The following is a 16,883-nucleotide window of genomic DNA, read 5'->3' as shown; positions in this document are numbered from 1 at the left end:
CTTTAGGGCAATTTATAGTTAAAAAGGTTTTATTCATAAAAGCACAAAAACAGAAGTATTTCCTATCAAAACTGATCCCAAGCTTGCATAGCTCCAGTAGAAAACTAGAAACCTTAGAACCCAAGGACCAAGCTTTCATCTTGTTTGTCCACAGCAAAAGTTTTCCGAAAGCTTTTTAGCAAAAGTCACCATCTTGAACATCACACTTTATGTATTCAGTCTCCCACTATCAGCAATAACAACTTTAAGAGTTCATTCCATTTTTTTTTTTACCCAATTTCCCTTCAGTTTACTCACTGCCACTTCCCACCCAGAACATCTGCTCCTTCCAACCATGTGAAACCAAGCACTGCATCCTTTCAAACTGCTGCCCATTCAACACCATATGACAACTAAACACATTCCACCATTACATATCTTATTCTGTATACAGGATCTGATCTAAAGATCAGATCAACCAGGAAGAAAAAAAAATGCCTTCCTTTCTACCAAGGGTCAAATATGGTCTACTTGACTCTCAACCACAGATTGTTGTTGAGTGCACGGTCTGTGGCTTCCCTGACAAGTACCATGTCCACCCTGCCAACTTCTATAGACATTGTCACAAAACAGCTTTACAGGATTCCAGATGTAGAGTTAGATCCCTAATAAGCAAGCCAGGGGTAACAGTGGCAAAAGAAAACTGTCTGAGACAGCATGAGAAAGAAAAAAAAAAACTTGAGAGGAACCAGACTGGAAAGGGAAGCCATCCTCTTTTGGTTGATAGAAGAGAAAACGGTACAGTGTAGTCGAATACAGAATGTGTGACATAGAACAGTTCTTAGGAAGTGCAAGTGTTTAAGTTAAGGATATCCAAATGAGATCATCAACCTGATAATGTTCACAATTCACCAGGAAGGTGAGTCATAGGCATACCAGTTATCGGAAAGTCTTTATAGTATCCAGCTGAGGTTACTTCCAGCAGCAAGAAGGTTAATCATAAGTACAGATGAAGGTAGGTAGGTGGTTGGAGTGCAAATAGGAATTTCAGCAGGACTAGCTATGACTCTCTAATCTAAAAAGGTAAAGGCAGATGTTATAACAGGTATGCAATCACCCTTGGGTATCAGCATTTTGCCACTACAGTGATCACATGGAGACCATTATGGAGAAAAATACTAGCTCAGATTGTCTGTTAAGACTACTAATGCATAAATTCAATTTGAAAATGATACTTTACCTAATAATTAGTGCATTAGTGGGGTCTCAAATTATGACAACCCCCTAACCCCACAGACAATTTGGCAAATGCTCCATGGTTGTGCCAATCAAAAGATCTCACTCATGTCAAAAAACTTATACTTACTAAGATTGTTGCTTTTTTTTTTTAACTGCTCCTGTTACGGGATTGCCACAGCAGGGAATCAGATCCACTCATTTGTCCTGACACAGGTTTGACACTGGATGCCTTTCCTGACGTAACCTTCCAATTTCTATCTAAGCTTCAGACCAACACAATGGATTCCTTGCATCCAGTTGAGACGTACAAAAATTATGGACATGACTATCCAAAAACGAATTGAAAACTTGTGGGATCATCATCATTATTAACAAGCTACCATTGATTAAGCTCTGCTTTCAAATGTAGTGATTCTTGCTCTCATTTTCACTGTTTATCAATTGTAGTCAGGATCAACGGTGACCATCACCTGCACAGATGGCAAGTGGAACAAGCAGGTTTCCTGTGAGCCAGTTGACTGCGGCCTCCCTGACAAGTACCATGTCCACCCTGCCAAGTTTACTTTTCCTGAGGGTACCACCTATGGCAAGAAGTGCACGTTTGAGTGCAGGGAACCTGCTCAGCTTGTGGGTAAGAAATGTCTTCTTAAAAGGGTAAATAGAAACTTGCTTAGCTAGTGTACTTGTAAGTATGGCTCAAGTAAACAATGACAGCAGGTCTATACTAGTTTTAGTTGACTTGTAGTGCATTTGGGTAATATTAAAAAGATCAATAATGACATTTTGACATCATAGGAATGATTGATGCAATGTCTTGATAAATCCTGTCGTTGATTAGCTAAAACTTGTCCCCACACATGAACAATGTCTTAAAGTTAGAGGACTGTTTTTCTTTTACATTGCTATAGGAAGCAATAATACTCTGATATGCATGGAGGATGGCCTGTGGTCCTTCCCAGAGGCCTTGTGTGAGCTGCGTTGTCCTGCTCCTCCCATCATCCCCAACGCTGTATTGCAGACCAAGCGTTGCAATGAGACTGGCCTCAAAGTGGGCTCACTTTGCAAGTACAAGTGCAAGCCTGGATACCATGCAACGAACAAGCCCAAGAGGTACCGGTCACCTTCAAACTGTTTACTTTCAGTCTAGACTAGAAAAACTCCATAGTTGCTGGCACAAAGTCCCAACGTGGCTTATATATTTGTTCCAACATTAAATGAAGAATTTAAGACAGGGTCATTTTGCTTTTACTTCGCCCTTAGTTTATGTGAGCAATCAATGTCTTCGTTTTCTATTAAAGGCGTGCATTTAAGATGCAGTGCACAGAAGATGGCCGTTGGCTGGAGGGATCATGTGAGCCGGTGACGTGTCCTCCACCCCCGCCGGTCTTCCACGGCATGTACCACTGCACTGATGGTTTCCTATTTGACAGTATGTGCTGGCTGCAGTGCCAGTCTGTCAACAGCACGGCAAAAGCATCAGCTCCTTGCAAGCAGGTCCGTCTTTTCCTTTCTGTTTTGTTCAGTGAGAAGGTTCCCACACTTTTTTTTTTTTTTTTTTTCGTTTTGTCGAGCTAATAATAGTGATGTTAAATAATTAGTTCCAAGTAAATCAGATTCTTAAACCATTCGAGACAAGCCGGGGCATTCAATTATCGGAGGGGGGGATATGGGGGGCTGGGGGGGTAGGTGTGAGTGCAGATATGAAGAATCTTGTAGGTTGCTCATAGGGTAAGCTCATAAATAACCAACAAGTTCTGTCCAATCAGACTACAGCATTTAAAAGTGCTATCAGATAGATGAGTGTTTCCTTGCCTTCTCCCTTTGTTTGTCCATCTGATTTACTTTAAATGAATGAGTCGAGAGTTCAGCTTTCGGAAAAAAGGATTGAGTAAATGTCCTCACCACATTTACTCGATCCACACACACACACGCATACACACAAACACAGGCTGCTGGAAGACTGACCTTGCCAGCAACATCTCTGCAACACCCCTTTGATGTCTGATGACCTCATGGTGGAATTTGCAGCATGGCACAAACAAAATCAATCGTTCCGCCAGATGTAATCCTGAATGTTTGCGTGTACAGGTCACACGCACCCAGGCTGATGCACAAAAAAACATTCCGTCAGTATGATTCAATTAAGCCTCCTTTTAATTGCACTGCATAAAATTTTCTGACAGGTCCATTTAGATAGGTGATATGATACATCTGCTATTGTCTCATGACAATACTCTCATGTCGTCATGTTTCCACAGCAGGGTCTGCACTCCATGATCCGCTGCAGGAAGGATGGAAACTGGACTGGAGCTTTCCAGATTTGTCCAAATATAAAGGGTCAGTGTCCTTTACCACGGAACCTGCCCTCCAGCATCCGGATCAGCTGCAAGAACGGACATGCCATAGGTGGGCACTCTTATTGTAATCAGGTGCTTTTACTGACAATTTTTTAACAAGAGGTGTGATCAGAAGCATGGATTTAGTTGCATAATGAGTGAGCCAGAGGTGATAAACTGGTGAGGAACCTGTCTTTCTCGTTTTTTATTGAGTGGAATGACACAGGGCAATGGATGATTAAAAGAAACACAGAGATAATACATGATGCATGAATTTGGGAAGGTGAATTGTATTGTGTGTCAGGTTAACTAGTAAAAGTTTCAGTGCTCTCGCCAGCAGTTCTAGTTACTGTACATCTAGTTATAGATATTAAAATACACAAACTGGGAATTCATTAAGAGTAACGGAGAGCAATGTAGTATATTAAACTACAAATGGAGTTATTCATGAACTCCATATTTAATTGCTAAAACAAACAAATAATGGCTAAGTAAGAGAAATAAACTTTCTGAACCTTTTATAAAATACTTTGGTTGATCTCTGATAGACTTGCATTAACACTGACATTTTATTTAATTAATTTAGCTTCTTAAAGTTATAATCTTGATTTTTTTAAATTAATTAAAATATTAACTGGAGGTTAAAATTTAGTCATTGAATAATACATAAGTTAGTAATTCATTTAACTTTAAGTACAATAAAGGCTTTAATAACAATAATAATAATAGTAATTAAAATAATAATTAAAATAATAATTAAAATAATAATTAAAATAATAATAATAATAATTAAAATAATAATAATAATAATAAACATTCTAGGTCTACAAGAGCTAATCTTTAAACTTCCAGGCATCACTTGAACAACTGGTGGTGTTGAAACTAATATTAAACTTTTTCTCCTGATATACAGAATCAGTTTTATGTATATAATTGCTTGCTTGAGATAGTAACAGCTCTTATTATGAAAACATTACATTTACAAACGCAATTTGAAATAAATTAGTTCGCTCACTTGATGGATGTTATTCATTTTCATAAAAGGTGCCAATATTTTTGGAACTTACACTATTTACAGGAAAATGTATTAATTTATTTATTTATTTTTGGGTGCCTGGATTTTATTTAACATTTACTCTCTTTTTCCTTCCCTGTCTGTCTCTCTCTCTGACACACACACACATACACACACACGTAGGAGCCGAGTGTGAGCTTTCATGCAAGGAGAGGAACAGTGAAGGGAACAGTGAAGTGGTCATCCTGCCTGACAACATGACAGCTAGCAGTGTTCTGGAGCACCACTGGATGAATCCACCCAAAGTCACGGTGTGTTTTCTCCTGTTGCCCCGGAACAGCACACACACACACGCAAACACACAAACACACAGTGTAATAGACGCACTTCACAAAATAAAGTTTTCTTTGAGGTAGCTGTGAGAGAATGTTGCACTCTCTCCATATCTCGAGCAAGCTTTCATAGTGCGTTGAAGTGTGTATGGCTAGCTGGCGAGGTGTCTGAGTCTTGGATCTTAAAGTTGGTCACTTAAAGAAAAAAATGCATTAAGGCACAAACATGTGTACATGTAGCAAAACGTAGTCTAAATTACACCTTGTAATGCCTGGCATAAGCCTGTACACCTGTATACGTACTATAATTAAGGCTAGGATCACACTGCATAAAAAAAAAAGTGACCCGTATTATGTTCATCTCACGTTTTCAACATGAACTGTACTGTATCTGTCACTGCCATTAAGTGACCCCTATGTGATTCATTCAAGCTTACTGTAACAAGCTCACTGCGTTATTCAGCAACAGACACTTCTTTGCTTCATGTCCTTTATGTTTAAAGTTTCTTTAGAACTTTTCTTTGGCACACAGCCAGGACCCCCCACGGCTGCATTCAGCCATTTATTCTGATCTCGTCAAACACGTAGCAGTTGCCATATGCGCCTTCCAATTTTGCTCGATCAGCAATGTCATTTCAAATGCTTGCGAGGTCTGGTACGTCACTATCCAGCCACCGAAGCCTACTTCTCTGTTCTAATTCACCTAATTCTCCATCTACAGTCCTGTTTAAAAATCTTGAGCTACAGTTAGCCTGATTTCTTTATATTTTGCTTTCAAAATGTCAGACTTGTAATATAGTCTTGAGGTATAGTTCTCCGAGCTTTCTCAAGAACTTATTTGGAAAATTTTTGTCTCGTATTTTCAGTCTACTCCCTGTACCTGAGCAGTTTCAGAGAATTGTTTTTTGTTTGTTGAGCCACACAGTGACCTACAAATCATTCGAGCATAAAAACATCTACAGTAACTTAATGCATAAAACAGTGAGAAACAGGTGCAGATGATGACAGATGATCAGTCCGGCGATTAGCGTATGCTGAATGCTGAGTGGTTGGAACAGACGAGAACGGAAATGAGGTTGCTGCTGAGGTTGTTACATAAACAACCAGTTTTTAAATTAAGTCCAGGCACTTGCAACTTGAAGTTCATGAAAGATGATTCCGGTCAAACTGTCTCACAGCCTGCTGCAATCATTCCCGTGAACATTCGCCAAGTGGAAGGCCGGATCCTAAAAAAATTGATGGATAATTCGTTACCAACTTGCAGAAAAGGCAATCACACAACCATTCACCAGCACCACTTGCACATTACAGACCCTTGGCTGGGAGTTATTGATACATCCCCCCTACAGTCCTGACTTTGCCCTTAGCCAATTCCACATGTTTGGGCAAACATTAAGGAGTTCCTGGGCAGCCAGTGTTTGAAAGGAGAAGCAAGATGCTGGAAAAGTGCATTAATGTAGCAAGGGATTATATAAAATGGGAGTTTTTCTCTCTTAGCTGCATTCAGTTATTCTGCACAATCAAAAGTCCCAGTTTGACTTGAACCCCTTTGACTTAATGTGCGGGTAACATTTTGAAAATATAAGAAAAACATCATTAGATGCTGTAAAGGAGATACAAATGTCACAAAGGAATCAGAGCATAACCTTCCAATCTCAGTGTATGTGTGTGTGTGTGTGTGTGTGTGTGTGTGTACATGCTGCATATTTACAACATTTTTACTGGATGCCATGCTCGACTAACCTGGCTCTCATTCAATTATTGCTCATTAAATACCCAGTCAGGCATGCATCAGTATTCCCAATTACCCCACATTAGAAGACTGGTATGATAACAATAATCTCTGAACTCATTTCAACCGCAGTGAGGCGGGGACCAGCTCGTAAAAGTTAAAAAGATGCTGGTAATGACTATAATTTTCAGAATGACCCTATTATGGGCGCTAATAGAACAGTCCGATATGCATTTATCTGTCAGAAGTTCTTTTTATTGATTTAGTGTTGATTGTTGGAACAGGCTGTAGGTGAACTGGAATGATCTCCAAGGTTGATTAACACCTGTCTCTATAAACATAGAGCACCTCCTCAGATGTCTTCCGCCCGAAATGCTAATAAGAACTTAATGGAGGCACTGTAGCATGACACAGGGTTGGACAGGCTACAAAACCCGCCAGCTATTTAGCATTCGCGCAAATGTGATTTAATCACCGGAACTCATTAAAGCAGTTCCCCTTGTTAGTGTGCAACTTAGAACTAATATCCAGTCAAAGAGGTCCGGGGAGATAAGAGTTATTTCCTTGGTTTTTCCATTTAAAATTATTAATGTTATTGTTGTTATTGTGCGCGCTGTCGCTTTTGCCGTTACTCATATTTCTTAGTGTTGGGAATGTTGAGTCAGCTGCTGGAGGAATGAAATGACACGTTGATGATTGATTAGTTGAAATTGATCCGGTGTGTGCCGGGGTGGGTGGTGGATCTGGGATGCTAGGGGAAGAGGAGCCCGAAATCGATGCAGCTGAAGCGGGCCAGGGCGTTGAGCCGCGGTGGGATCGATCGCCGCTTCGGTTCTCTCTGCAGCTCGCCACCCTCGCCACACCGGTGTCAATCGATAGCGTCTGAATTCCACAACACCTGTCCCTAGTAACTCCGTGCAAGGACACACACGGAACTCAGGAACTCACGTCCCTTGGCAAGGGGTGCTAATTAATCAATCTGCTGCTAGCATTCGAATAACCGTTTTTTTTTTGTGCATGTGCACTGCAATTGTAGAAAGCTAGCCAAGTTAGTTAGCTATGTAATTTTGTCTTCAAACTATTGCCTATACTTAACCAAAATTCTACCCTTACATACTCATTGTAAATATATTTCTCAGTGAGAATAGTTATAAAGGTCCAATATCCTAATATCCACTCGCGTTTATTTATTTATTTTTCTGTAAATTGCTAGGTTGACTGATTTGGATGTGAATTACATATTAGTAATTTAAGAATTATAACAATGTAATATGAATGTAATATAAGAATTACATACTTTTTCCTTATATATTAGCCTTCCTGAGTTTGCTGAAATGCAGGTACTAGCAAGCCTTGGCAGAAAGAGAGAAAAAGAGAGAGGGGGGCGATTGTTCATGCTGGCTCTGCTGGAAGGAAGGGCTAATATTAACCTCTAATTAATAGCCCTAAGTTTTTATTAAAAGGGTGAAAGAGCTAAATTTGATAGCAGGGATATGGAGAATGATGCAGACAGAGTGAAGGCTTAAACAGAACGTTGAGTGCTCCAGCTGATTGGATTTAGGGCCTTGGAGATGTGTAAAGGGATGATGTCATGCATGTCCAAGGCTGGAAAGAGACCATCAATAACTTCTGCTTGTTCATACTGGATTAAGAAATATAGGTTTAATTAGATAATAAAATACCCAGAAAACACAGATGAGATAATAAAATACACACACTGCAAGTGAGCAAGTGGTTGAGGTGAGGCACAATGTCCACAGTTCGATGTCCTCTGCCTACTTTCACCGACAACCGGAGTTAGTGTTTTAACTAGCTATCATTTGCCTAATTTCTACAATAAGGGCTTGTGTTTTAGATCCATCCATCCATCCATCCTTTGCAAACTTTCCTTAAAATTGCACTTGTGCTTTAGCTAGCTAGCTAAATTTTGCCTAGCTAGCTAATTTCTTCTACCACAGCTTTTGTTTAGATAGCTAGCAAACCCTTTGCTTAATTTTTTCCCATAAGAACTTAAGTTTTTTTGGATAGCTATCCTTTGTCTTCTTTTTCCCTACAAGCACATTTTAGCTAGCTAGCAGTCCTTGGACTAATTTCTTCTACCAGAGCTTTGGTTTAGTTAGCTAGCTATCATATCCTACCTCTTTTACAAGAAGTTTCATTTAGCTAGCTACTGTATCATTTACCTACCTTTTTTGTACAAGTGCTTACATTTTAGCTAGAAATCTTTTGCCTACTTTTTTATACAAGAGCTTTCATTTAGCTAGTTAGCTATCCTATTGCAACTTTCGTCTGCTATAATCGTTGTTTAGCTGGCTATCCCATGCGTACTTTCATCTATGAGTGCTTGCATTTTGTTTAGCTAGTTTTCTTCTATTTTTGCTCACTTATTTCTCAGCATTGTAATTGAACATGGCAAAAAGTGCAACTATACTTGTTTGGTTAATTAGCAAGCTAACTGGCTAACCTTATTAAGCAAGCTAACTAAACAAAGCTCAGATTTCACAGTAGCTAAAAGTTTGTAATTAACATTTTTAGACTTGTCTAGTGTTATCCATTCTGCTCCATAATCAGCTCTGTGAAATTTCTTTTTTTTTTTTTATTATTATTAGTTTGGCATGTTGGATTTTGTCATATATGTAAAGTAAACAACAACAAAAACTTCGCATACACACTATGCATTATGATTCAATATTTAAACAATAAGTTAGTTATCTTATGCCTACTTATGTATACATTTTAAAACAAATTCTAAAAAAAAAAAACTTTTTTGGAATAAAATTCTAATAATTTGAGGAATTCAAGTTTAACATGAGTTTGGTAGAAAGGACAGTGATGTGTGCTGTATATCATAATGAATGCCAAATACATAGATCAAGAAACAAACTGTAAACTAAGCAGAGTTTAAGCCTCAAGTCTTAATAATAGATTTATCATGAATAGACGGAAAATTGTGAAATTGTCGTTTACTGGAGTTAACAAGCAGACATTGCAAAGACGACTGACAAAAATTTTAAAAAATGATTGACGAGACCAAAATTTATGTCACTTTAATCTTACAACAGTGACCCAAAGTGATCCTTGTTCTGTGTATGTGTGCGTGTATGTGTGTTATTGATTTCCCATCACTTCCAGCAGTCTTCAAACGCTGAAATGTTTTCTTTACTCATCCGTCCTCTGATCATTTGTTCTCCACCTTTTTTCTTTTCCATTGATTTGCTGACTGCTAGGAAATGTAAAATACCTTAGTTTGCAAGCATGGGTAAGCGAGAGAGAAAAATGAGGAGACTTTATATTTGTGTGTGTGTGTGTCATAAAGCTAGCCAATAAGAATATCTGACCTCTGGGTATAGCCCTCGTCCGAAGAACCCCCAAGCTTGCACTAAATTAAGCCTATTATTATAATTTTTTTCCCCTGTTGCTGTGGACTTTTTGATGGTTATCTTCATTTTGTGACTGTTACATACTGTAGAAATGAAATGACACTGTGCTGATTGATTGGTGAAATTGATCCAGTGTGCGTACGGGGCTGGTGGAGCTGGACGGCTGGGGAAAGAGGAGCCTGAATCGATGATGGTTAAGTGGTCTGGGGGTGGCACAGGCACACACACACTCTTACAAACACACAGACACACACACACACACACTCTATTATCCATTACAGACCAAAATAACAAGAATTCCCATTCTGTGTTCTTTAAAACATACAATAAATCTCATTGTTTATTAAGTGAATCTGGTTCAACACCAGGCATTGCCCCTAAGAATGTCATAACTTGCTCCTCGACAAAGGATAAACTGTTTTCGACTTGTAACATCTCGTAATTAGTGCTCTGCTTTCGACAGCCATTTAAAGTTTCCCACCAATGTCATAGCACGATAAACCTGTTGCTACACCTCCTGCTGTTAAACGTGTCACTGTGGCAGCCGCCCTAATGACCTTTAATGGCTCCAGGGTGAGAGCGCAGGAAGCGATAATTTATATGTTCTGAATGATCTATTTTATGAAGAAGATCAACTTTCCCAAGGTGTTCGACTTGAATGATTTCCAAGTTTGGATTTCTCAAGATGTTGTTTTGCATCTGTTTTTCTTTCTTTTCTTCTGTATATACCAACTTATTTGTCTTGTTTTCTACTCACAGCATATAACATGTACCATGGGACTGAAATGGTACCCCCATCCAGAGATTCTCCACTGCATCAAAGGTTGTGAGGTAAGGTTTTCAGGAATCTTGATTACCCCAACCCCCCCCCCCCCCCCATATAGATTTTCTACAGCTTTTAGGACTCGCTGTAGCCTAGACTAAATGAGGCTGGGAATACTCAGTTAATACAGGTGCAAAGTTGCCTTTCGTTTTCACACCATATACATAGGTAATATAAAATACAACTCAATTTATCAAAGTGGAACTCGTTCAGTTCAGACATGTACAGACATTCTTTCATCTTAATGATGATATGTTGCTAAGGACGAATCTGCCGACGGTTTCTTTGAAGTTCTAGTATCATCCAAATTCATTATAGAGTGGGGATTTTCCCATCATTTTTCTTAGTGTTTACTCACTTGACAGATCCTCAGCCAACTGCCAGCTCTCTGAAGGCTACCAACGTAAGGTTGACCTGGGCATTTCAGAGGAAAGTGCTATCTATCCTTTTGGCATACATAAGCTCATAATTCTGTGATTGACAGGGGAGAAAAATCTGCCCCTTCCACTTGGTCAAAGAAAGCTGTAGTATCATTTGTATTGAAATTCATGACCTCCCAAACACTTTTGGACTGGACTGAAAATGAAAGCCCAAAAAGTCCTTCAAGAATCCTGCAGAACTATTCCTCAAGACTACATTAGAACAGTACAGTAAATAATACAGTATCAAATAGCCTAACAAAATGGCGGCATGGTTGCTTAGTGGTTAGCACCTCCAGGGTCTTGGTTCGATTCTGTGAACCCAGACCCTGGAGGTGGGTTCTGTGTGCATGAAGTTTGCATATTCTTCCTACACTTGGTGGGTTTCCTCCGGCTTTTTAAGTTTCCTCCCACAGTCCAAAGACATGCTGTTTAGGCTAATTGGCGTTCTTAAATTGCCCGTAGTGGGTAAATGAGTGTGTGAATGTTAACTGGAGGTCTTAACACCATGGTAAATACAATGGTAATCACCACTGGCCTCCACAGTCCCTAGTTCGACTGAAGATGGATGGAGGGAGCCCAATATGCAGTATATTCAGCACTTAAACATGGTTTGAGGTGAATGTCAGTGTGGTATCCTCATAGACCAGTGCCTCTTTAAAAGCCTTTACCATTACCTTCCAGGCTTTTTTGTTTGTTTCAAGGGTTCAAAGTCATGATGTTATAGGAAAATTATAAATTTTCTCTTTTTCCATTTAACGAAATCCGTAAACACCTTTCTGGAATAAACTATAGTAAATCACAGTATAAATGTACTATATAACCTACCTTTCATCTCACCATCGAGCATTAGCTAATAAAGTAAATTAGGTGTAAATTTAACGCATTTCTGTTGTGAAATATTCTAGGCAGAGATCTAATTACTTTTAGCCTTCAGACAGGCCGTAGGTTGGCTGGTTTCCCGGAACGCATTCTACATTTGCATGCTTCTGACGTAATGTAGACGTAAACAAGACCTATACAGCTGGCAGTAATGCTTTTCAGATTAATTGGTTACATCAGTTACAGCGCGGTTTGCACGTTGCTTTTAGAACTGGAATATAATCCATAGGAAATTTGACACATTTCTGTTTTCCAGGCCAATAATCTAGGTCCTGTATTTTACTGTTTCATTAAACTTAATAGTTTTTTTTTTTTCATTATTCTTAAAGTTAACACAGGTCTCAGGGCTCTCCCAAAGTGTGTGTGGGTTTCAGTAACACTCAGTGGACATACTTTTATTTTTTTATACCTTAAACTACTTTTACAGTATATCCCTCCTCCACCAAATGCAACATCTCAGTATCTACAGTATGAGCTAAACAACAAGCAGGGGGAGCAGCTCATCCTGTATGAGGTCACAAAAGGGGCGGGGGGAAGGGGGGAGGGTCTAATAAGGGAGGTGTTTAAGCCCGAGGTAAATACGAAAATGGTGAAAAAAAGGACAAAAAGCAATTCCTGCATATTTGTTTCTGAATAAAAAGGGTAATTGTGCATAATAGGGACCTTTTACATAATTATTTTGTCTTTTTTTCTCTCCTGCAGCCATTCCAGGGTGACAATTATTGTGATGCCATGAATAACAGAGCATACTGCAACTACGATGGAGGAGACTGCTGCCAGTCCACCGTCAAGACTAAGAAGGTAACAAAAACATAAATGCCAAGTTTCCACGTTCTTTGATGGTACAGTATGAGAGGATACTTGTCAGGAGGTCGCTGGAACTTGGATATACTTTGAATTGCATCCTGTCACAGCGATTGTTGTAGTAAAGGAAGTGAAATTATAATCGCAGTCGCTCTCATACAGTAGCTACGCAATGTGGCAGTAAAACATATTACAAAAACAGAAAGCCCACAGCTTTCAAACAAGACTTGCAGCAGTTGAACACCATGCACAGATTAGAAATAAGGGACACACTGTGGGATATGCTACTACTGGAAAAGCATTATTTTCAGCAACGTAACTGCTTGCCATTGGACCTCATCACACCATTTCATTAGTGATTATTATGCCATGTTTCATTCCTTACTCATGTAAGTAAATATACACCTACTGTAGGGATCACTAATGAATAACAACAGACATGGATCTTTAAGGGCTAAACTATCTAATCCACTAAGGCCAGTAGGTCTGGACACACATAAAAACCTGTTTTTGGTGGGGAAAAAAATCTCACTGACAAGCATAACTAGACCTAAATCCAGTTTAGCAGACAGCCTCATCTGTTTATAGTGACAGGAATATGATTTGAATTGACTTGAGTGATTATATTAAGTTTACATTGGAAGATTTTCCCTCCCCAAAGTAGCGATCCATTATTATTCTATGTGCTGCCAATATGTAGCACGTACGCTGCCAATACGCCAGTATATGATTCACTGAAACCTTTAAAAGCACCAACGCAGACATGTTTAGTTCTCGTAAGAGTTGCAAACCATTAGCGGTAACCCAAGTGTCTAATAATAAGATGTTATCCAGTCCAGTATGTTCATTCTTCTGCTGGAGCGGCAGACAATTCTGGTCGACTTCAGACAAATGCTGGAAAGAAAAAGGCCGTCACTGGAGCTGAAAAGAACAGATAAATGCAGCCTTAAACGCAGGACGAACCCACAGACCCTCGCTTTTCCATGATTGCGTCATTTTGGCCATCATACCTCCTGTCTACTCCAGAAAGCTGCTGTTTGTTGGGCAATTACCTGAGCCCTCCAGCGGGATGGCAGGCTTTTCCAGAGCAGACCACTGCACAAGTCTTTTTTGTGAACCCTGCTGTGTCTGATGGCCTTTAAAACCTGCAGGGAATGTGGACCTTCTCCTGAAGTTGCATCCTGGTTCCAGATGCTGAGAGCAAATTTCTTGTTTCTGACATTGATTTCTCAGATTGCTGAGATCATAACCAGACTTGGTTTCAGCTCCAAATGACCCATAAATGGGTAACCCATTGGAAGGGGTACCTCATTCCTGGTAACTTCAAAGTGTTTTTGTTTTTTCCTCAAGGCCATTTAAACTGAGCTCAAAGTCAACCAGTGACATAGCATTTCCATCTGTGCATTTAAGGATGTGGAAGATTTATCAGCAAGCATGTTGAGGTGTTAATCCTCGCCTTTCCTCCTATCTCCCTTATAAGACTCACCTTTGCTTGTTCCCCCTCTGTGAGCCCCCTTAACACTGGGGTACATGGCGTTCCTCAAGCTTAGCCTCTCATTAACAGCTCTGTAAACACCCCAGAGGCTTTATGGTTGCTGCTGACATGCACACTTCTTCAGCAGTAACCTTTCCTTCTTCAATCTTATCCATCTCCTGCTTTCTCGCCATATTTCTTACCTCAAGAGCAGTTTGAACTTTTGGCAAAACTACGACTGCGAGGACACAGGCAGCGATGATTCATTAAGCCTGACTCACTTAGAGGACGCTTTTTGGAGGGTTCGCTATGTTCCGCCTACGTCATTGAGCAGACAGAGATCTCAGCAAGAGTTGAGCGAGCGCCAGACAAGCTCACCAGTGTTGACTGAAGGTTCAATTGCTCTGCGATTATTAGCCAAGAGTCTGGTACAGCACTGTCCTCTGTAGTGCATTACAGAGTTGGTAATGTAAGATAAGAATCAAGTCATCATTAAATGAGATCAGAAGCAAAAATAAATGGGTTGGTGGGATCAATTTATGAACTTTGCCTTTGCAACAATCAAAAAATATCAATCAACAACAAGTTTTCATATGTTGTACATTTTTTTTTTTACCTTCGATGGCCCCAAAGGACAAAAACATCTGCTTACAGAGGGGAAGAAAAAGTTCTACCAATTCACACATCCATAATGTCCAGTGCCAAGCCTGGAGTTTTCCATCATCAAAGTGTTAATGCCCACACTGCTGTACTCACAACTCAAAACAGAGTTTATTGTGGAAAACAGGCTCTCAATCCCCATGGGATTTTCCTTGCATTAGAAAACAACATGATCCTCGGAGCTCGGAACTGCCATCTTGCTATTCAATCTCCAGGAAATCTATTTCCCAGGGCTGCAGCGATAAGCAGATCACCTGGCTTTCCGATCCAAAGCCTAGTTCAGAAGTCAGGCATTCTGTTCTGGCAGTGCTTTAAGCGAATATTTCAGAGGAATTTCGCAAAAAAACAAAAAACAAAAACATAATAATACAATAAAATACTGCCCCAGGATTGAAGCAAAGGATACAGAAAATTGCTCCAAAATAACTGATCGTACTCCGATTGATGGACTGCTAGAAAGGATTGTCAACATAAAGGAAAAGGGATGAGGGATTGCCTTAATTGAAGCAATTACTGTCCTTGGCTACCGTGAAGTCCGACTGTTTTTTATTTCGCTCTCATTGTCTGTTTATTCATCATACATTACTCAGGAAAGCATATAAACACATTTCCCTTCAGAGCAACGGCAGGCACGCATTAGTGCAAAGATAAGGGCCAGTCTGACTGCACTTAACTTTGCCTCGCCATTCCTTAAAGTGTTTTGTTGAGATAGGCGACCAAGATACTATATGACTAGTTGTTATGCCTTGCGTAGCAAGTTTATTTAAAACAGCAGTGAGCACGCCACCTTAGCCTCGGTTTGACTGGAAAGCAGATGTTTGCATCATGTTCCACAGGAAAAAAATGTAAGCCCTGAAAGATGATGGCAAACGTTGTCTTTGTAATCCTGATGCTTATTAGGACGCTTGAATAGAGTCCATATGTGTTTCATTATAATCCTAACTTTGGTACGGGATGAAAAAATGTTATGCTGACAGTTGTCTGTGTGACTACCAGGGACATTATGGTATGGATATGGTTGTCATTTTTGATTATCATCATCTCTGAAACTGTAGAATCCTCATATTGGAAAAAATAAACATTCAATGTTACTTATAGTCCTACATGATTGCGCTTTTTTATTCTTATGTATACCCTTTTGAAAAAGGAAGTCCGACTGGAGTGCTTGATTGACTTAAATGACAGCCAGTGGCCATACTGCAACCAAATCAGAATTAAACTAGACTTACAAGACTTGGGTAAAGGGCATATATGCTTCTAAAGAGCCTTTCATTGAAAGATCAGGAAGATTTATACAAGTATGCATCACTGAAAAAAGTGAAAATGAGACGTCTTCAAAACCTTTTTTCAATCAATTAGTGTGGTGTACACTATCATATTAGTGTACACCACGCATGTTAGCAAACACACACAAACACACGTCCATAGTCTTGCTGGATACTCGGAATGACTCAGCGGGGCCTTAGCGCAGTCGAAACCCAGCGACTGTGACACAGCACAAGAAAAACAGAGCTCTGCCAACAGCCCGTCTGATAAAATCGGAGTACCCTCTCTCCCTCCTCTTCAGGGTGAACCCCTTTGCGGCTTCGCTCACGTCTAGTGCGATAACCCCAGAGTGAGGGAAGCAAAAACACTTCCCGCTGCCTGCTTGTTTGTTTTCTTTCCTTATCTCTCTCTGGCACACTCCGCTACACCCCCCTCCCTCTTTGGCTGGAGATTTGAGTATTAAGGAATTATGGGTGACTGGCTGTGCATTAGTCCTCCGCGGGACTTTGAAGGTGCGAGGCTGACGGCACGTAAGGTCACCA

At 39.9% G+C, this 16,883-nt stretch overlaps 1 protein-coding gene across 2 annotated transcripts in view; it reads left to right on the top strand.

Moving 5' to 3' along the window:
- pappaa (pregnancy-associated plasma protein A, pappalysin 1a) overlaps positions 1 to 16,883 on the top strand; it is a 93,247-nt gene that overhangs the window by 68,591 nt on the left and 7,773 nt on the right. Inside the window, exons 16-22 of one of the 2 annotated variants that reach the window (XM_053485794.1) lie at positions 1,666 to 1,849; positions 2,127 to 2,328; positions 2,517 to 2,712; positions 3,480 to 3,624; positions 4,753 to 4,880; positions 10,773 to 10,844; positions 12,840 to 12,938. In XM_053485794.1, the coding sequence (XP_053341769.1) occupies positions 1,666 to 1,849; positions 2,127 to 2,328; positions 2,517 to 2,712; positions 3,480 to 3,624; positions 4,753 to 4,880; positions 10,773 to 10,844; positions 12,840 to 12,938 (1,026 nt within the window). Of the gene's footprint in view, positions 1 to 1,665; positions 1,850 to 2,126; positions 2,329 to 2,516; positions 2,713 to 3,476; positions 3,625 to 4,752; positions 4,881 to 10,772; positions 10,845 to 12,839; positions 12,939 to 16,883 lie in introns of both variants that reach the window. The other variant, XM_053485793.1, reaches the window with a different exon arrangement.

Source organism: Clarias gariepinus, chromosome 24 (assembly GCF_024256425.1).
Source record: "Clarias gariepinus isolate MV-2021 ecotype Netherlands chromosome 24, CGAR_prim_01v2, whole genome shotgun sequence".
NCBI lineage: Eukaryota > Metazoa > Chordata > Actinopteri > Siluriformes > Clariidae > Clarias > Clarias gariepinus.
The sequence above is the reverse complement of the archived record's forward strand: the minus strand, read 5'-3'. Positions and strand labels throughout refer to the sequence as shown.